General features: G+C 48.7%; 1 protein-coding gene across 2 annotated transcripts in view; it reads right to left on the bottom strand.

Annotated features, from left to right (window-relative positions):
• Positions 1–11601, bottom strand: part of KIF3C (kinesin family member 3C) — a 35994-nt gene extending 24393 nt beyond the window's left edge. Inside the window, exon 1 of one of the 2 annotated variants that reach the window (XM_006046227.4) lies at positions 9552–11502. In XM_006046227.4, the coding sequence (XP_006046289.1) occupies positions 9552–11090 (1539 nt within the window). In that variant the 5' untranslated portion in view covers positions 11091–11502. Of the gene's footprint in view, positions 1–9551 lie in introns of both variants that reach the window. The other variant, XR_326446.4, reaches the window with a different exon arrangement.
• Positions 11602–20505: the final 8904 nt, after the last annotated feature.

Genomic DNA, 20505 nt, shown 5'->3' with positions numbered 1-20505 from the left:
CAGGGTTCTGCTGAAGATGCTTCTGCCTGTGTGAGGTTCTTATGGGGGCCTCTGAGATGAGTGGGATAGGGCTCTTACGTGTGTGCTTGTGGAGAGGGCATCAGTATCACTAGGGTCCCTGAGAGAGGGTGAAGCCCAAATGCTCACACGAAGGGCCACCTCACAAGTTCCATGGTGGAAAGAAACAAAGAGCACCAGGCCTGTCAATCAGAGAACATGAATCCTGGCATACACTCTGCCATCCTATTTGCTAAGAAATCTAGGGCATTAGCTCTTGGAGTTCTGTTTTTCTCATCTGTAAAATGGGGCAAATATTCACTAACCTTGCAGCTTTGGTAAGAATGGTGAGCTGGATAACAGGTGAAGAAATCCTAGTAAATGATAATGTACAATCAAATGTCAGAGGTTACCTCCTGTTGCAGTACCTGATTGACATCTATCCACCACTCATCACACAGAACAGAACAAACAACCAGGGCAGCAATCCTGGGTCCCACCTCTTAGGAAATACAGCCACGCCTACAGTCACAAACCTGTTTCTCCTTTTGTGGCCTCTGGTTATAGATCTTGAGGAACCAGCAGTAAGGGAAGAAGAAATAAAAGAAACAATGGCGAGGGGAAGAAGAATGCTATTTTCAGTGATTCTCTGCCCTCAGGAACATAAATCAGGAAACTGAGTCTGAGTTTCCTGCCTTGGGTCTCCTTGGATGCCTCAAAACACTACATGCTAGTAATTCTCTCATCCAGAAGAAGGAACAATTAGGACTTTCCTGGTGGTACAGTGATAAGAATCTACTTGCTAATGCAGGGGACATGGGTTCAATCCCTGGTGCAGGAAGATTCCGTATGCTGTAGAGTAACTAAGCCATAGCACCATAGCTACTGAAGCCTATGCGCCTAGAGCCCTTGCTTCATAACAAGAGAAGCCACCTCATTGAGAAGCCCTCATACCACAACAAAGAGTAGCCCCGGCTCACTGCAACTAGAGAAAGCCCTCGTGCCAACAAACACCCAATGCAGTCAAAAAAGAGAAGGAACCATTAGAGATCAGGAAACATTGGCCAGAGAATGAGATGAGCTGGATTCTACTTCCAGTCTTGCACTGGACAAGATATGGATGCCCAGAAATGCTTCAGTCCATGTTGGAGAAAAACAGGAAGAAAAAAATCAGCTCATCTGCTTGAGTAGGAAAACCATGATCACTTCAATCTGATCCTTAACTTTGTCTTTCTCCTCTACTTTGTTCACTTATTTGCATTGTCCTAGAGGGCTTCTCTCCAACACTGGGGAAGAAAATCCAGTCAGACAAAAGAAAGCTAGTAATACAATGTCAGAACTGGATGAGACCTAAGGATGCATAAGGCGTAGACTCTGTAGTTTACAGACCCTGGGTCATTCAGCCTCCAGCTTCCAGGCAATGCTTGGTCATTCCTTTCCAGCCCTCACTGTTCCTCATCTAGGCTGGTCTCTAAACCTGGGCTCCTGACCTGCTGCTTCCACCGTGAATCAGCAAATAGTGCAGAAAGCAAGGAATCATTGATTGATCATTTCTTACAGAACCAGAAGGGGAACTGACTTGTCCAAGTCACAGGATTACCAAAAACTGAGTACCATTAAGAATTACTCTAGACCCTGGGTCTCCCTCAATTATTCATTTAAGCCAATCTTCCAACCATGTGTTAACACATTTCTTTTACATATTTTTCTCCCTTAAAAATTCTAGATTTGTTTTTAACAAACTAATATAGTGAATGAAAGTCACTCAGTCAACTCTTTATGAGCCCATGGACTATACAGTCCATGGAATTCTCCAGGCAAGAGTACTAGAGTGGGTAGCCTCTCCCTTCTCCAGGGGATCTTCCTAACCCAGGGATCAAACCCAGGTCTCTCACATTGCAGGCAGGTTCTTTACTAGCTAAGCTACAACGGAAGCCCAAGAATACTGGAGTATGTAGCCTATCCCTTCTTCAGCAGATCTTCCTGACCCAGAAATCGAACCAGGGTCTCCTGCATTGCAGGAGGATTCTTTACCAACTGAGCCACAAGGGAAGCCCTATATGCTTGCTGTTCAAATTTTTTAAAAAAGTGAAAAAAGCCTCCTGCCTATTATTAATAAAATCCCTAGAGATAACCATTATTAGAGAGTTTCTGTGATTCACTCCAGAAATTTAAACAATTTAAAGACAAAGTTAACCCTACCTATTGATTTATATTCTTGGCCATAGTGTTCAAGAAGATTTGTTGATTATACAAATGAACGGCCCCAGACTGAGGCCTGAGGCTGGGGTTTGCATCATGTGTAAGGACAGAGATGAGTTAAGCATCTCAGCAGACAAGAGCTCCTACAGGGGTCTATTAGCCAGGGATCTGGCATGAAGCCCCCTTTCTGAGTTGGTGATACAGGATGGAGGGAAGATCGTGGGCTTTGGAATCAAGCAGATATCGATTCATATTCCTGGCTAACATTCATAAGCGTGTGACCGCGGATTGTTCCTTCATTACTGTGCCTTAGTATCCTCATCTGTCACGTGGCGATTTAAACACTACTATTTCATGGTGCTATTGTGAGGACTAAATAAAACAACTCGAGAATACAGTGAGTACTAGACATTGTGCATGCATGCTCAGTCATGACTGACTCTTTGAGACCCCATGGACTGCAGCCTGCCTGGCTCTTCTGTCCATGGAATTTTCCAGGCAAGAATACTGAAGTGGGTTGCCATTTCCTTCTCCAGGGGATCTTCCTGACTTAGGGATCTAACCTATGTCTCCTGTGTTTCCACATTGCTAGGTGGATTCTTTACCACTGAGCCACCCAGGGAGCCCATACTTGACATTAAGCATGCACTAAAGAAATGGTAGCTACTATTATTACTCCAATTGTAGTTGTTATTCTGCTGGCTCACTTGAAGAAAGGGAAAGCCTGCAGGTCCATTCCTTACCACTACAGACACAGTTCGGCCCAGGGCCTGGTACCCCTCAGTTGAGTATATCTGAGAGCAAAGGGAGACAACTAGAAAGTAAGTCTTGGGTCTGACCAGAATTTAATGCCCAGGAATTTCTCAGGATATTCAAAATTCTAGATATACACCAAACCCCCAGTGCAGGGACCCTACAAGCTCAGAGCACTGGAATCCGCCTTACGCAGACTTGTCATGGCTGAAAGGTTAGACTGGGTGGAAGTGAGACCATTTCTTATCTACTCAGGCTACCTGATTTAGCAGCTCTCAGGCCCAGTCAGCCCCAGAAGTGCCCCCAGACTGGCCAGGGGCAGCAGACTGGCAGGGCACAGATGGGAGGGCGTGTCCTTCTCCTGCTGAATTCCAGGCCCTTCCTCCTAGTCCTCAGTGCACAATAAGAACATTATAATAGCCACTTCATCCAATCTTGTGCTGTCTAGGGGCTGGAGATGACTAAGGGCAATATGATAATACACTCCTCTAGCCAACACACAGAAAGAGAAACCTAAGACTGGACCAAAAGGCCTGCTGAGTCCCAACATAACTTGAATCCCAGAACCTCTGATGGAAATGTCTTACATACTTCCTGCAGGTCAGATCTTTATATTACAAAATGCACCCAGCTCACGGCAATTCTGTTAACTGATCACACCACCAGGGACAGGAAGGAATGTAAGTCACTGCTCTCAGTGGTGCCAAGAAGCCATGGACTCTGACCTAGATGCCAGACCCAGCCTGGAGCTCTGGTTACTTGCTTCTCTCAAGGATCACAGAGGACTGAGCTGGAATGGGTGGTGGCAGTGGTGGGGGGTGGGGAGGGCAGTGTACAGTTCCCTGATCTCTTGGCCCTATAAGTTTCAGAGGGTCTGGCTTGGGGCTAGTGTCCCTGGGGATATGGGGAAGGAACCAGACCAGCTTTGGGAACACAGGTGCTCCCTGGATTATTGGGGATTCTTTAGAGACTGGACACACCCCTGTTTGGAGACTAACTTCAAGATCACGCTAGTGGAACAATACTACTTCATGCTCTCCTCTAAAGCACTTTCTCTCCCAACTGGGGTTTCTTCTCCCCAGAAATTCTGTTGTCCATCTCTTCACCCACTCTCTCTCTCTCCATCTTTCTCCCCAACTCTGACTCCATTTGTCTTTCCTCTCTATTTCTTTCCTGTCTTTCCTCCCATTTTCTTCTTCTCATTGTCTTTCTCTAACCAGTCATGATAGAGAGCTGAAAATATCTTTCATTATTGGTTGATTTCCTACATTAACATTCAAATCTTATCACCTTAATTTTAAAAAAGATGAACCGAACACTCTATATTTTGCTTTAAAAAAAAATACTTTTAACAATAAAGAACTTTGAAGAGGAGGGAACTTTAAAGATCACCTAGTTCAATGGCTTTTCTGGCTTTTGAATCCCTTTAGAGCAACTGTGATGTTCAGCTTCTCCTTGGACACTTCCAGGGATCGGAGACATTATCTCTTGAAGCAGATCAATCCTAACTATCAAGAAGCTCTTTACACTGAGTTTAACCTGCTGCCGTAATTCCCACTCCCTGGTTACCAGGACAACCTGGGCTATAACAGCAGAAGGGCAGTGAGAAACATCCTAAGTTCAAAGTGTGGGGTAGAGGAATTGGCTGTTAGGTTCTCCTATCGCTTTCTTAGGTAGGTGACACTGGAGAGCGATAACCAGGCTCTGGTAGGTCTTAAATGCCAAACCAAAATGTGATGTGTTTAACATATCAGAAAGATGGCCAAGTGAAGACATCCATTAGGTAACTGAAGATAACAGTAATGAAGTTATTATTTATGAACGCTTACATGCCAAGAACGGTGCAAAATGCTTTAATGTTGACTGTCACCTTCTCAAGAGCACTATGACATAGGTACTATTATTATCCCACTTTATAGATGAGGAAACTGAGGTCTCAGAACTGGTAAATCAGGCCCGCCTGACTCTGATATCACCTCTGAATACAGCATTCTACAAAAAAAGGTCAGCAAAGACCTTCTACAGATGACCCCTCAACTCCATTTCCAGTCCTGTGCTTGTTTTTAAACTCCCCTGTTGGGACCTCCCTGGCAGTCCAGTAGTTAAGACTCCGCCTTCCAATGCAGGGGGTGTGGGTTTGATTCCTGGTCCAGGAGCCAGGATTCCCATATGCCTTGTGGCCAAAAAACCAAAACATAAAACAGAAGCAATATTGTAAAATAATTCAATTAAGATTTTAAAAAAATGATCCATAATAAAAAAATCGTAAAAAAAACAAACCTCCCCTTCTCCATCTCCTGCTGTTCACTGGACTCTGTCACCTCAAATTCAACACATTTACACCCACTGCTGTTATTTTTCACCACCTCCCCAGCAACCAGTCCTGGGATTCATAATTCTTTAAGCACAAGAGAGGATCAGAGTTTGTGTCAAACTGACCTGGACTCAATTAGATTCGCCATATACAAACCACGAGGCCTTGAGCAAGTCATAAAATCTCGGTTGTCTCAAGTATAAAATGGAAACAGTAATAACACCTTCTTGGAAGGTGTCTGTGGGGATTTCATGAGATAATCTGGATACAATATATGGTACAGGGTTGGGCACATGACAAGTGCTATGTAAATGGCATGATTCTTGCTATTACTGTTGTTTCTCAAGCATCAGACTCCTTCTCTTGCAAAACTATCTATGGTGAACCCCAATGCTGAGAAGTGGGAGGAAGAACAGGGACTGACAGAGAGACAATGAAAATTCAAGCAGTCTGTACTCTCTGTAGTGACCTCATCCCTCTGGCTTCAGGGGCGGCTTCTGCAGGGTCTCTTTCCCACACCCACTATAGAGAGAGTTGGGCTCTAGCCAAGCAGCCCCCTCCCTCCACTCCCTCCAGACCTACTTATGTGGGGATCAACAAGCAATGTGTTGTTTCTACCTCTTCCAGTCCTCTCTTCATTTCGAGCCTGCATTTTGTATCATCTGCAGGCCTTGCCTCCCCTACACACCCTTCTTTCCCTCTAAAGATCTAGAACCAAAGCTTTAGAAATCATCTAGTCCAAGCCCTCAAAAAATTAAGCTCCAAATGAAAACAGTCATTAAAACATGTTCCTTGCACAATGAAAGTGGTCTTTCTCTCGATCCACCCACACACACTGCATATTCTCAAGGTAGTGAGACTGTGCACTGTGCACAAGCACTGGAATTGCTGTCGTGCAGAGCCTTAACCTCAGCCGTGGGTCTTGACCAACTCCCCCTACCTCTCAGGTCTGGTATGCGTTCAAGCCCCCTGGAGACAGGGCAGAAGTGTGGATGGCTAATGACTACCCAGAACAGGGCACTGATGACAATCACAAACCCTCACACGTTTGCACACCTCAAACCCCCTAAGTAAGGCTCAAGGTAAATGTGAGAGGAGATGAAAGGAGACTCCTAGGAGATAGGCATGGTGTTTGTACACAGTGAGGGGAGAACAAAGGGAATGGGGACCCTAGAGGTGGTGGGCAGGAAAAACGGGTGAGACAGACTGTGAGATGAGTCAGAGAGAATGAATGAGGGCACTGGGTCGCGTCAGCTACTGCTCAACTGCCCCCAGAGGCAGTGTGAACAGGAAGAAGGGAATTGGGTCGGGGGGGATGAGAAGGGGAGCAGATGTCGTAACTCAGAAAGTGGGAACTGGAGTGTGTCGAACATGGGGAGCAGAAACTCATTTCCAGGAGGGACCTGAGCTCCAGCCTTCTGAGAGCTCCTAGATCCTTCTCGCCTGGCTCTGCTCCCACAGCTGCAGGTTTATGGCAAGGCAGCTGAGATGGCAGGGGAAAGAAAGCCTTAAGCCAGAAATAAAGATGTCAGTCTTGGAGATCACTGGACCCCTGCTTGGCAGACAGAAGCCACCCAGTGGCTGTTAATGCCCTCCGCTTATTTAGTGCTTTCAACTTATTTCAAATGCCCTCACACTAATGATCTCACTTCATCTTCAGCATAACCCTGTGAACCAGGCAGGCCTGGGATGACTCTACCATGCTCTTCCCCTCATTACCCACTGGATCCCTCAAGGGGCCTCAAATTGTTTCCTCCATCCTACAAACCAACTCTGAACCAGCAGTGGCTTAGGGAGGCTGGGGTCCTCTGTCCAGCCTCCATTCTGGGCTTGCTGGCTGCTGTTGGTCCTGGGCTGGGTGTGACAAGAAGTCACAGGATGTGGAATCATTCCTCTCCTGGAATTTCCCAGATGCCCCTCCCCCTTTGCTTATATCCGAAAGCCTGGCACATAATGACCATGTCACCCAGTCCCCAAGGAGCTGCGTCAGACTTCCCCTCATTAGGCAAATGGAAACCTGAGGCCTAGAGAGGCAAAGGCCTTCGTCACGAGTCACACAGACAGCACACATGGAGGGATTCGTGAAGACTTGGTAACAGCACAGCATAGACCTGGTTCCAGTCCTGACTTTGCCACCTATCAATTCAGGTCACTGAGACCATCACCAGCCTTGGCTTTCATCACTGTCAAATGGAAATAGTAATACTCATCTCTGGAGGTTGCTGCGAGGATTCCATGAGATCAAAATATAAGAGTTACATAAAAATGAATTACTCTGATTGTCAAGTAGCAAGGTAACAACAGCAGTGTAATAGAAAGAAGCTGGACCAAGTATAACGAGTCTGGCTCTCCTTAACTCACCTGTGTGGCCCTAGGTGAGTCTGGGCCTCGGTTTCCCAAGGCCTCTGGCAGTTGTAAGAAGGGGGATTCAGTGGGCTATGTCTCTATTGCAAGAATTCTGGCACTGGCCACTGACCTCTTGACTGCCCCATTATCTGTGCTCCAAGAATCTTATGGAGGCAGCCAGGGAGTAGCCAGCAATGGGAGATCCATTGTTCCCAGTGGAAAGGATCCCAGTGGATCCTTCCCTCCATCCCTTCTACCCATTTCCTCAGGGCCAAAGAGCACCCTTTTAGCCTCTTTTGCCCACTGGCTTTAAGGATGGGTGGAGGCAGAGAGCAATGGGTAGTGGTTGTGAGGCTCTTGGTAATGAAACTGATGACACACCACCCCTGTAAGATTTCCCGGTGGAAAGCTCTGGACTGCCTAGATTTCCTTTCTCCTGGGAGAGCTGAGTCTAACTGTCCTGCCTTTCACATCCTGCTTCTTCCAGGAGGGTCCCAATGTGCCAGGCCCCTGATCCTTTCTTTGAGGAAGCAGCTCAGCATAACCCTTGCTGAGCTCCTGGTGGTGAATTAAATATTAAAGAAGCAAGGCCAGAACCCCCAGGGTGCAGCAGCACATTCTCATAACACAGACAATGGTGTGCAGCTCAACTGTCCCTCCTCCAGCTGCTGCCACGCTCCCTCCCAGGCGGTGCTTCCCTGAGCCTCAGCCCACACTCATGAGAGGGACTAAGAAACGATAGTGTTTTGCTCTCCCCAGCAAGACATCAGCTCAGGGTTCCCTGCATCCTTCCTCCAATCCTCAGTGTTAAGGACTCTATGGACCTGGAAACGCCTGGGACAGGGACTCCTGGCATCTGTGACAACAAAATTTAACAGGTCGGTGGCCAGCCAGGCAGGCGGACCTCTGTAGCTTAGCTCCACTGGGGCCTGGAGGTGTCCCTGGGGCTGGGGGAATGCTGAGGCCCTGAGGTCTCGCAGGGCAATGGGGAATTGGGTCTTATTAGGAGCCAGCTGGTTTGCTGCTCTGATTAGAAGAACCTCAGAGATCACCCAGGCCAACCCTCTATTTTACAAAAAGGGAAACTGAGGCTTGAGGAAAGGAAGACACAATGAACACAGGGTCACTCAATGAGCTATAGTACATCTAGCCCTAGACTCCAGGTTTCCAGTGTAGAGCCGGAGGCGCTCTCCTACCCTCAGCATGATCTCCTTCCTAAGATTCCAAGCAATAGGCCCTGTGGGCTGCTGGACTGCCTTCACAGGGAGCAGGACCCATTCATAGTCCCACCTTGCCATTCACGAATTGAAAAGGCCCAAGGGCCACTGGTTCCAGCTCAGCTCTGCTACTTTGTAGGATGGAACCTCATGTCACTTTTCTGAGCCTTAGCCCCTCACCTGTCAATATGGGGATTTAACAACCAGGACCCCGGATAGCTACCATGAGGATCAAATGAGAGCACATACACAGTTATGGAAACCATGAAGTGTTATCCAAATGTCAGGTATTAAAGCAGTGTGAGGTCTGATGGTGCTGCAAAGGGAGAACATCACAAGGGAGGCAGCTAAGCAAGAGTGAGAACCCACACCTAAATGAGGCTGAACGCCTGCCTGGCTGTCCATGGACCTGACCGGTTCTGGGGGCCACCAGCAGAGACTGCCAGGCCGCAGGTGAGGCCAGTCCAAGCTCACTGGCTTGAGAGACTGCCTGCCTGCTTTTGCTCTGTGTGTGAGTGTGTGTTTCCTTTTAGGTGCTCCTCAGCAGCTCTGCCTGGCAGCCCAGAGCTGCAGAAATTTGCCTGGCTTCTCCAGGGGAGCACTTGGCAGAAGGGCAGGACGCTTTGCTTCAGGCCAGATCGCAGACCCTCAAAGCAAAGCCTGCCAGCCCAGATCCCTCTGGGGGGCCTCTGGAGAGCCCTTGCTCCCTTGGGGACTCTTACCTTGTACTTGGCAGCGAGCAGCTCTGTGGCTTCCTGCTCCCGCCGCAGGTCTTCCAGCATCTTCTCCTTCTCCTCCAGCAACTTCTGCTTCTCCTCGCTCACCAGACTGCGGTCGTCCTGAATGGCCGCCTTCTCTTCCTCTAGCCGCTCCTTCTGCTCCTGCAGGTAATTCTCCATGTTCTTGTCCAAGGCCGTCTCCAGGATGGGCTGGGGCGGGCGGTGATTGTTGTTGTTGTCATCCTCCTCTTCGGCTACCCAGGCCTCGATCACCGGTCCCTCCGGGTACCCGGCTGGGGCTGACACGGCCTTCTTCCTGCGGCTGCTCTTCCTGCGGAGTCGCTTTCCCAGCATCCCCTTCTTCTCCAGCTGGGCCTTCAGGCGGGCGATCTCCTCCTGGAATTCCCGCAGAAGTGTGTCCTTGGGGTCCTCATTCACCCGGGGCTTGTTCTTGATGTTCTTGGCCCGGTTGGCGAAGCGCAGGGTGGAGAGGCTCTCGTCGTAGCTGTGAGAGGCTGGCCCCAGGGTGGCCACCATGATGGTCTTGGCATTTCCCCCCAGAGAGTCCTGGAGCAACCGGGTCAGCTTGGAGTCCCGGTAGGGGATGTGGGTGCTCCTGTTACCCGAGAGAGCAGCGATCACGTTGCCCAGGGCGGACAGTGACAGGTTGATTTTGGAGGCTTCCTTCGGCCTCTCTCCACCACCGCCACCACCCCCTCCACCACCGCCACCACCAGTGGGCTGTGTGGCGGTCCCTCCAGTGGTGTTGGGGCCTGCTTTGTTCTGCCTCTCGCTACCAGCCAAGTCCACCAGGTTGAGCTTGCCCACACGGATGTGGTCCTGGCCGTCTGAGCCACGCTCACTGCACTCCACGGTGATGACGAAGATGGCATGGGAGCGGGAGCTGACCTCATTCATGTGTGTGCTGCCCACTGCCCGGGTCTGGTTCCCCAGGTTCATCACGTGCTCTATCTCCTTGACATTCTTGGTGACGAAGGAGGACAGGTCCTTGATGTAGACGCCTGTCTCAGGGTTCTCCTTCAGCTCGAGCCTCTTGCCGGGCTCCTTGGAGAGCAGGTCTCGAATCTCCTCCTGGTAGATCTCCAGGTAGGAGGCCCGGACCAAGTACTGCTGGTTCTGGGAGCGCGAGATGTGGGTGAAGATATGCTCAAAGGCATTGGGGATGACCCCGCGTTGCTCGGGCTCCACCCAGGTCCCCTGCATGGTGTAGGTCTTGCCTGTGCCTGTCTGTCCATAGGCAAAGACGGTGCCGTTGAAACCTTGAAGCACCGAGTCTACCAGGGGCCTCACGGTTTCATCATACAAGTCTGCCTGCTTGGAGCTGGCATCATACACGGCATCGAAGGTGAAGGTCTTGGGCAGCTCCCCCAGGGCAGCGCGGGGGTTCCGCAGGGTCACCTGGCCTAGTTTCACGTCCATGGTCAAGATCTGCTCGTGACCAGCAGCCTCCTCCTTCCGGCTGAGGGGGCGGCACCGGGCCACCACCTTCAGGGCCTCGCTGGCCTTGGTTTTACTGGCCATCTTGCTGCTCTGTCCTTCCTGCACACCCCCCACCCCCGGACCCACTCCGCAGCCTCGTTAGTCCTGCTGTCCGCCCTAGGTCGGGATCAGCGGGGCCGGCCCACCCCCAGGCACCGTTCTTCAATCCGCATGCAGCCTCCTAGGGTGGAGATGCTGGGAGCTGGCCCCGCCGCTGCTGCAGTCCGGGCCTCCACCGCTCTCCGGTCCTCGCTGCACCGGCTGCGGAGGGAGAATTAGGCAGAATCGCCGGGCAGCCGCGGGAGCAGCGCCTGCCGAATGGCAGTACCCAGAGCCCGCCCCATGCTGGGGCAGAGGGAGCGCTGCCGTAAACAGCGACGGCAACAATGAGATAAAGGAAGAGGAAAATGGGATGGGGGTGGGCGGCAGAGCTGTCTTCTCGTCCTTGTCCTCCTCCTCCTCTAGAGATCCATGGCGGGGGGTGGGGGGAAGGGTGCTGCAGGTTCTGGGGGGCCGGGGGTCCCGGCCCTCCCAAGGGCAGAGGCTCACCTGGAGTCCTCTCCCCCAGCTGGGGGATCATTCATTGCAGCCAGCGCGGCTGCTGCAGCCTCTGCCTCCGCCTTCCCCGCCGTCGCCACCGGAGAATGAGAGAGAAAAACAGAAGGGGATGGGGCGGAGCAGCCGCGGCGAGAGTGATGTTGCCGCCGCGCTGCGGCCCCAGCTAAACCGCCCGGCTGGGGTGGGGCAAGGGGCGGGGCCGCGGGGCGGGAGACGCGAGCCCCGCGCGGCCAGTGCGCTGGGGACCCGGGTGCATCGCCCGCCCGCACCGCCCCCCCCGCCACGCAGACCGCCCCCCTCCGGAATGACAGGCTCCGGTGCCGACCCAGGTCCTGCGCCCACCAGGCGGGTGCAGCGCAGCCACCGCCCGCCGTCACCCCACTGGGGCGCGGCATGCTGGGAGTTGTAGTCCTGCCTTTGTTAACCCGGTTCTGGCAGGTTGCTAATGACTTCTCCAGTCCGAGAGGCCCCTCCCTCTCTGGCCTGCAGCCTCAGGAGTGCAGCCTAGCTGCTGGAGAATGCGGGGTATCCACTGCCCACACCTGTTTCCTGCACAGCCAGCATCCTCTCTCTCTCTCCTCTGCTCTGCCTTTCCGCCTGCAGACCCCTATATGTCACCCCCTCCCCTTCAGGATGTTGCCAGGCATTCTAACGCAGAAATTCTTCTTGACTGTCTTCTCCTCTCCCTGCCCTGGTTTACTTCTGGCCTTCCTTGTCCCTCTCCTGGAACCACCTTCCAGCTGATTCTCTCTTAGCATCCTTTCTGCACATGCACTCTGTTCACCTCCCTCCTCCAACACCAGCCTTCCATATTGTATAAAAGCCGCTCCATCTTCTGACTCCTGCCACTTCCCAGCCTCACTTCCAGCTACTCTCCTATAGAGAATCTGTGTTCTAGACATTCATTCCTTTGAACAGGAAAGCAGAGACATCACTCTGCCAATAAATGTCCATATAGTCAAGGCTATGGTCTTCCCAGTGGTCACATTTGTTTGTGAGAGCTGGACCATAAAGAAGGCAGAGCACCAAAGAATTGATGCCTTCTAACTGTGGTGCTGGGGAAGACTCCTAAGAGTCCCTTTGGACAAAAAGGAGTTCAAACCAGTCAGTCTTCAAGGAAATCAATCCTGAATTGATTTCTTCCTTCCCTCATTGGAAGGAATGAGTACTTCCCTCATTGGAAGGACTGATGCTGAAGCTCCAATAGTTTGGTCACCTGATACTAACAGCTGACTCATTGGAAAAGTCCCTGATGCTGGAAAAGATCGAGGGCAGAAGGAAAAGAGAGCATCAGAGGATGAGATGGCTGTATGGCATCCCTGATGCAATGGACAGGAACTTGGGCAAACTCTGAGAGATGGTGAGGCACAGGGAAGCCTGGTGTGCTGCAGTTCATGGGGTTGCAAAGAGTCAAACATAACTGGGTGACTGAACAACAACCAACAACAAGTGCCTGGTAAACCCCAGGCCTCATTCTAGGAACTAGACCTTCTTGTCCTCAAGGCGCTTACAATACTAGAAACCAGGTTTTGTTGTCTTCTGGCTGTTCCTTGTTGCATCTTTGTGCCTTTGCCTGTTACTCTTCTGTACTTGGTGCCCTGCCCTTGCCTCCTCTGTGAAGCTTCCCTGACCAATCTCTTTTCTTTTACAGAGACACAGAATTTGCATAGGACAAAACCTGGGCTTGAGCTACAGTTCCGGTCTCCACCCAACTGTGTGAATTTTGGCACACAGTTTACCCTGCCCTAGCCTTAGTTTCCTCATCTATTTAAAGCCATTGGTTTTAAAATGGTTGTGAAGTTCAAATGCTACTACTGTACCAATGAGAAGACTCGTTTTTAAGAAAGCCCTTAAGACATACATGTGTCCTGGCGTGGCTTGCCCAACAGCTCTGCTTCCTTAAGTATCCTGGACAGACCAGGTCTACATTTGGCATTCCACTTTTGGATCATCATATTTTTTTTCCTCTAGGATACAAATCAAGTATAATTTCTCAGGTCCAGGGACCAAGTCAGTGTCCTACCTCTGTTCCATTCTGCAGAGGGGAGTTGAATCTATGCATTGGGTCTGACTTGTCCTTATTCTCCCATCTTGAGGCCCTTCTTCACAGAGTCACCAGAAGAATCTTTCCACAAAACATTTCCAGTCATGTTATTTTCTATTTGCTCAGTTCTTCAATTCTACAAAACCTGTCTCCTCACCTCCTCCCCATCTTCAAATCCCCAGTACCCAAATGCTAGCTCAGCTTAGCTGGTGGCTTAGCTGGTGGCTTCCCCCCTTCTGAAGTTTCCTGACTTTCCTCAGCCCTCTCTTTGACCAAGTTCTACTGCTTGTGATTAACTTGGTTTTGAACCAATTACTAGGTGAGGTTTTGGCTTTGGCGACCTGACTTCTGAATGGACCATTTGGCTCTTGAACTGTTTTCTTGTTGCACTTGGCTTTGGTTTTTGGACTACCCTTTCTCTGTTTTGGCTTACAACCTTGGCACTAGAGTGCTGAATAAAGGGGATTCCAGCCCTGTTCTCTCCACCAAATGTCACCACCTGACAAGGCATTTGCCCAGATTCTCCCACAGGGAGGGAGACTATTGCTTATAAGTTGTGTGGCCCTAAGTAAATTATTCAACTTCTCTGAACATCTATTTTCTCAGTGGGAAAAGTGAAGATAGGAACACTTACTGACTCACGGGGTTTACATGAGAATAAAGTCAGATAATGTATATGAAAACTCCTAGGACATAGAAGATATTCATGAAACAGTAGTTTTCCTTCCTTTTCTGCTTTGCATGTAAGGTTGTTCACATTCTGTGTCTCCCTTTTTTGGCAGTCCTTAACCAACTGACCTCTTTCAACCCCAACATTCAATGTTGCTGTTGCTGTTGCTGCTGTTAAGTTGCTTCAGTCGTGTCTGACTCTGTGCGATCCCACAGACGGCAGCCCACCAGGCTCCGCCGTCCCTGGGATTCTCCAGGCAAGAACACTGGAGTGGGTTGCCATTTCCTTCTCCAATGCATAAAAGTGAAAAGTGAAAGTGAAGTCGCTCAGTCGTGCCCGACTCTTAGCAACCCCATGGACTGCAGCCTACTAGGATCCTCCGTCCATGGGATTTTCCAGGCAAGAGTACTGGAGTTGGTTGCCATTGCCTTCTCCGACATTCAATGTTGGAGTTTCCTAAAGCTTGGTCCTGTCTTCTTTTCCTTCCAATGCTACCCTCTAGTGATCACTATAGCTTATGGCTTCACTGTGTTTAAATGATTCCTAAATTTCTACCAGTCCAAACTTCTCTATTCTCCACTTTTATATACCCAATTCTCTAATACATGCAGCCACTTGGATGGTCCAAGTACCTGAAGTTGTACTTGTGAACACCAAACTCATCATTCTCCCCTCCACACTTGCTCCTCCAAGAATGTCCCTAGGCCTCTAAACAGCTCTTTCCCTACCCTCAACACATCTGTTAAAATGCCAAATTCTATCGACTCAACTTCCTAAATATTTCTCAGATCTATCAACTTCTTCTCCCTTTTCACAGCCAATATCATGACCCAAGCCCTCATTTTCACTGGCCTGGCTTTCCACGGGAGTGTCCAGTCTGGTCTCCTTAGGTCTATTCTTACTTCTACCCATTCATTCTCTATAAAATATTCTTTTAAAAACCCTTGTCTGGGATTTCCTGGGTGGTCCAGTGTCTAAGACTCCGTGCTCCCAATGCAGGAGATCTAGGTCCAATCCCTGTTCAGGGAACTACATCCCACATGCCACAACTAAGATTGAAGATCCTGTGTGCTGCAACTAAGATCCGGTGCTGACAAATTTTTTTTTAAAAGTAATCAGTATCAGTTGCTAAGCAAATGAATGAGAGTTCAGGACAAGAAAATGGGGAGGCAAGACAAAGAAGTGATAGTAATAAACTCATATTTGTAGAGTGATTTTCAGTTAATAGAGTATGATCATATACATTACTCACTTTACCCTCACATCAACCCCCTAGGAAAAGAGAAAATATTAATATCCCCATATTGTGAGGACTCTAAGCTTCAGGCTAATCAAGTAACTAAGGAAGGAAACCCAGTCACCAAGTGGCACAGTCAGTCTTCAGACTCCCAAACTGAAACCCTGGGTCTTTCCTCTTTCTCATGGGGAGAGCTTACTGTGAAGATGGCAGAACAGTTGCTTCTTAGTTCTGGTTTGAATGACAGTTTCCTAGGAGTCCAGACTCATCATCTCTTTAGAGGGAGGAAGAAGCTCCCTTTGCTGCATTTCCTTTGACAATGAAAGTTCTTTTTTCCCAAGGGATTCCCAAACCAGCATCTTCTTCTGGTATGGTCTCAGTAACAGTCAGAGTGAGACTGTGTTAAGAAGGCAGAGTTGGCCTTTCAGTAACCCACGGGGGTTGGGGGTGGGGTGGGGTTGGGGCCTGCAAATTTTCATGTGTTAAGTAGATCAGTATTTGTTTACCTTGCAAAAACAAATTCTACCAGCAGAGGGAGATATGACTATGTGACAAAGTCACTAGATGGGCTGCAAGTTTCTGGGCTCTCAATCTCTGTGAGATTATCTAACTCCAGGGTTTCCAATTGTATCCAAGTCTATATTACTGGTAGCTCCTCTTCTCCCAGAAGCTTATTTTGTCCTGTCTCTGCTGTAATATTTTTCTTTCTTTTTTTTTTAAACTGGAGTAGAATTGCTCTACAATATTACTTTTGTTTCTGCTGTATAACAGTGTGAATCAGCTACATGTATGTATCACCTCCTGCTTGAGCCTCCCTCCCACCCCCATCTCACCCCTCTAGGTCATCACAGAGCACTGAGCTGAGCTCCCTCTGCTTTATGAGAGCCTCACTGACATATATACACTACCATGGGTAAGTTCTAGTAAATGGAATTTGAGCCAACTGCTAACCCCCAAAATAAAGAAAAATCTGAAAATTAAAAAATCTGAATACTAAAAAGAGCTGTCCTTAGTAGCTACCATCTATTGAGCACCTAATAGGTGGATTACATTTGTCTTATTTAACCTTCACACTAACCCAATCGGTAAATGGCAATATTGGGTCATAAGCCTAATTTCTCTAACTCCACCACCCTGTACTAGACCCCCAGGTTTAGCTCTCAGTCTGCGCCCCACCTGGACTAACTTTACTTTCTTCTTTCAATACCCCTTTAACCTTCAGCCTCCTCAGTAAAGACTTTCCTACCCACTCCAGGCCTCAGAGGGTCTCTTTTTTCCTTACCTCCTATGGCAGTTACCTTCTGCTTTTTTTTTAACTTTTCAAATTTGGGGGGCACACTGTGTGGAATGTGGGTCTTAGTTCTCTGACCTAGGGTTGAACCTGAATCCCATGCCGGGGAGTTTGGAGTCCTAACCACTGGACCTCCAGGGAAGTCCCTAGCTTCTGCTTTTTCTAAATGGTATTATCCATCCATCTATGAAAATATCCTGTCCCCCAGCCATCTTTCTTAGACTCTGTTGTATTTAAGTTTCTCATTACAGAAATGATTTAAGAACATGTTTTGAAGAGTTTGGATCCTCTATAGAACTACATGTCCTTTTAAGAAAAATATTATATTTATTATTGACTCCTTTTCCTCTTCCCTTATATGCCATCCATTAAAAGCAAACAAACAAAAAAATCCTGTCTGGGTTCTTTCTACAAAAATCTATTGATCCTGACTCCAAAGTACTGCGTGCCACCACCACGGTCATTCTAGTCCATGCCACCTTCATCTCTTGCCTGGACACTGCGGTAGCCTTTAAGAGGAATCCATGCCTTAGACTCCCTCCTCCACAGCACAGCTAAGGTCTTCCTTCTAAACTGCAAATCAAATCATACCACTTCCTGCTCTCAACTTTCAGCAGCCTCTCATCACTCTTGGAGTCAAATCCCGACTCCCTTGCCAAGCTGAGTCCGCCTTCTGTGACAGGTCCCTGGTTGCTTCTCCCATTTCGTGTCTTCATGCTCTCCCCTGCCCTCCCTCCAATCCAGTAACACTGGCCTCCTTGTTCTTCAGTCCTACCATGCACATTCCAGCCACAGGGCCTGTGCACTTGCTCTTTCCTCTGCCACAGGCTTTTTCTCCTGTGGCTGCACGTGGTTTCTCTCTCTCACTTCATTCAGCTGCATTTTCAAATGTCATCTTCTCAGAGAAGCCTTTCTGACCATGCTTTCTGAAATCTCCCTTCATCACTCTCTATCTCCTTGCTCTGTTTTATTTCTCTTCATAGCACGTATCACAATATGACATTCTAGATGTTTCAGTATCTGCTTATGCATTATCTTCCCATTAGAATGTGAGCACCAGGGCAGAACTTTATTCTGTATCCTGGTGCTTACAAATATGGCTTGTTCACAACAAGCCCCCAGGAAATGTTTGTTTGATGGGTAAATGAGTGAATGAAGTTATTAATAGCTTTCATGATCATCATTTTGAAAGATTGCTTCACTTAAGGTGTTATTTTTAATTATGAAACATTAGGTTGAACCGTATGAAATCACTGTTAGGTTTAATCATTAGATTAAGTTAGCTGCCTGCTCAGTCATATCCAACTCTGTGACCCCCATGAACTGCAGCCCACTAGGCTCCTCTGTCCATGGAATTATCCCAGCAAGAATACTGGAGTGGGCTGTCATTTCCTCCTTCAGGGGATCTTTCTGACCCAGGGATGGAACCTGTGTCCCCTGAGTCTCCTGCATTGCAGGCAGATTCTTTACTGCTGAGCCATCAGAGAAGCCAACCACTAGGTTAGAATGGTTGAATATTGTCACTTTCACATAGTTCACTCAGCACTATAAAACACACACTCAGAACATTACATTACATGAATATACCACTTAAAGAATTATCATTAAACATTCGGGTACCCACTACCAAGGCCAAGACCAGAACATTGCCAGCATCCCAGGAATCTCCTTTAGGACCGTCTGCACTCACAATCCCTTCTTCCTCGCTAAGGTAACCCCTCTCCTGACTTTCATGGTAATCACTTGCTTGCTTCTTTTTGTTCTTTTACCATCTAAAGCTTATGGTTTTCTTTTGCTCTTTTTTGAGCTTTACATAAACTCATAAGTGTGTATCCTTTTGTGTCTGGCTTTCTTCCGGCTTCTTTGAGAGATTCATCCGTGTTCTTGTGTCTGCTGTCATTCATCCATATGTTATGTCTGGCTGTCGTTCATCCATTACTACTACATAATATTTTGTTGTGTGAATATATCACCTATCATTGTCTCTTGACTGACATGTGGGTTGTTTCGTTTGGTATTGTTACAAAGTGTGCCGCTTCGAGCATACTTGTTCATGCGTTCTATGCACACTCAACACATTTCTATTGCACATATACCCAGGGGTGTGACTGCTGGGTTACAGGGAGGCCATCTCTTCAACTTCAGTTAATAATGTCAAACCGTTTTCCAACACGGGAATAGCAATATTCATTACCAGCAGTGTACAAGGGTTCCAGGGGTTTCACACCAGAACCAGAACACTTAATATTGGTATTCTTAGTTTTAGATATGTGGTATCTCAAAGTGGTTTTAGTTTGGTCTTCTCTGACACCAAATAAAGTTCAGCACCTTTTCACATGCTTAATATGGCACTATTGTGTCTTCTTCTGTGAATCTTCCCTTCAAGTCTCTCCGTCACTTTTCTTTAATATTTTGGCTTTGAGCCTTTTGTTGCTTACATGGGCTTCCCAGGTGACTCTAGTGATAAAGATCTTGCTGCCAATGCAGGAAACCCAAGAGACGCGGTGGCTTCAACCCTGGGTCGGGAAGATCCTCTGCAGGAGGGCACCGTGGCTTGACATTTCATGCTTTTGGTGCAGTGGTACCTTTTTAAAACCAGGATTTCTTCATTTTCATGTAGACAACATTTATCAATCTTTTTCCATGATTAGCACTTTTTGCCTTATGCTTAAAAACTCTTCCTCTGGCGTGCTGCAGTCCATGAAGTTGCAAAGAGTCCGACACGACTGAGCAACTGAACTGAACTGACCCCAAGGTCACAAACACATTCTATTTTCTAAAAGTTTTGCTTTGAATGGTTACTTTAGGATATATTTCAGATCACTCTCCATATTGCACAGTTAGATTGCCTGATTTTTTTTTTTTTAACGCTTATAAATGTCGTGGGAACAACTCCCATCACTCTTCTCAGTCTCATTCAGCCCCTCGGGGGACTCGGGGAAAGGAAGTGGAGTTGCGGTGGGGTGGGAGAAATGGCCCACCCGGCAGGCTATCATTCCAGCCTCGCCCTCCTTCCAGATCGCGTCTCCCTGCCTGCCCCTCCCCTCTGGAATGCTCGTCATCATCACCACAGACTTGCGGGGAGGCTCCTACAATAGAAACTCAGGAGACCTGGGTTGAGGCCAGACCGGGGCCACCCAGCCATTTGACCTTGACAGGAAACGCGCCCCAATCTCTTTGGCTGATCTGGCTCTGCTGTAGATCAAGGCGCAGAGTCCTGCATCTCCAGACTGCCCGTCCCGTGCCCTTTCCCCTGACTCACGCCACCGCCAATCAGCAGTCAGACCGAGGGCGTGGCTCTCGCATCCTGGAATGTTGCAGAGGCGGTTTCCTGGTGTGATTCACAAACAGCAAGAATGTTTCAGTCAGACCTGGAGACCGACTTAGGGGAGGGGGACCGGGTGTCCTGAGCCAGGAAGCTTCCTCCCAGCCTCCCAGTCCCCAGAGGTCTCGGTCTTTCTGAGCTCATTCTGTCTTATCCTGGAGGATCACAGTGTCCCTGGCTTGAGAGGATGCTCGCGCCACCCTCTGCTGTTATTTTCCCGTGCGCTGCTGTGTCTCCAACTGTGAGAACTTGGGGACAGGGAGCGGGCTCGCCCTACCCCAGAGGCGACACGGGGCTGACACGCCCTTGTTGTGCAGATGAGCCATCGAGTG

The sequence above is a fragment of the Bubalus bubalis genome, chromosome 12 (genome assembly GCF_019923935.1).
Source record: "Bubalus bubalis isolate 160015118507 breed Murrah chromosome 12, NDDB_SH_1, whole genome shotgun sequence".
Lineage (NCBI taxonomy): Eukaryota > Metazoa > Chordata > Mammalia > Artiodactyla > Bovidae > Bubalus > Bubalus bubalis.
Note: the sequence above shows the minus strand (reverse complement) of the source record. Positions and strands in the feature narration are given on the sequence as shown.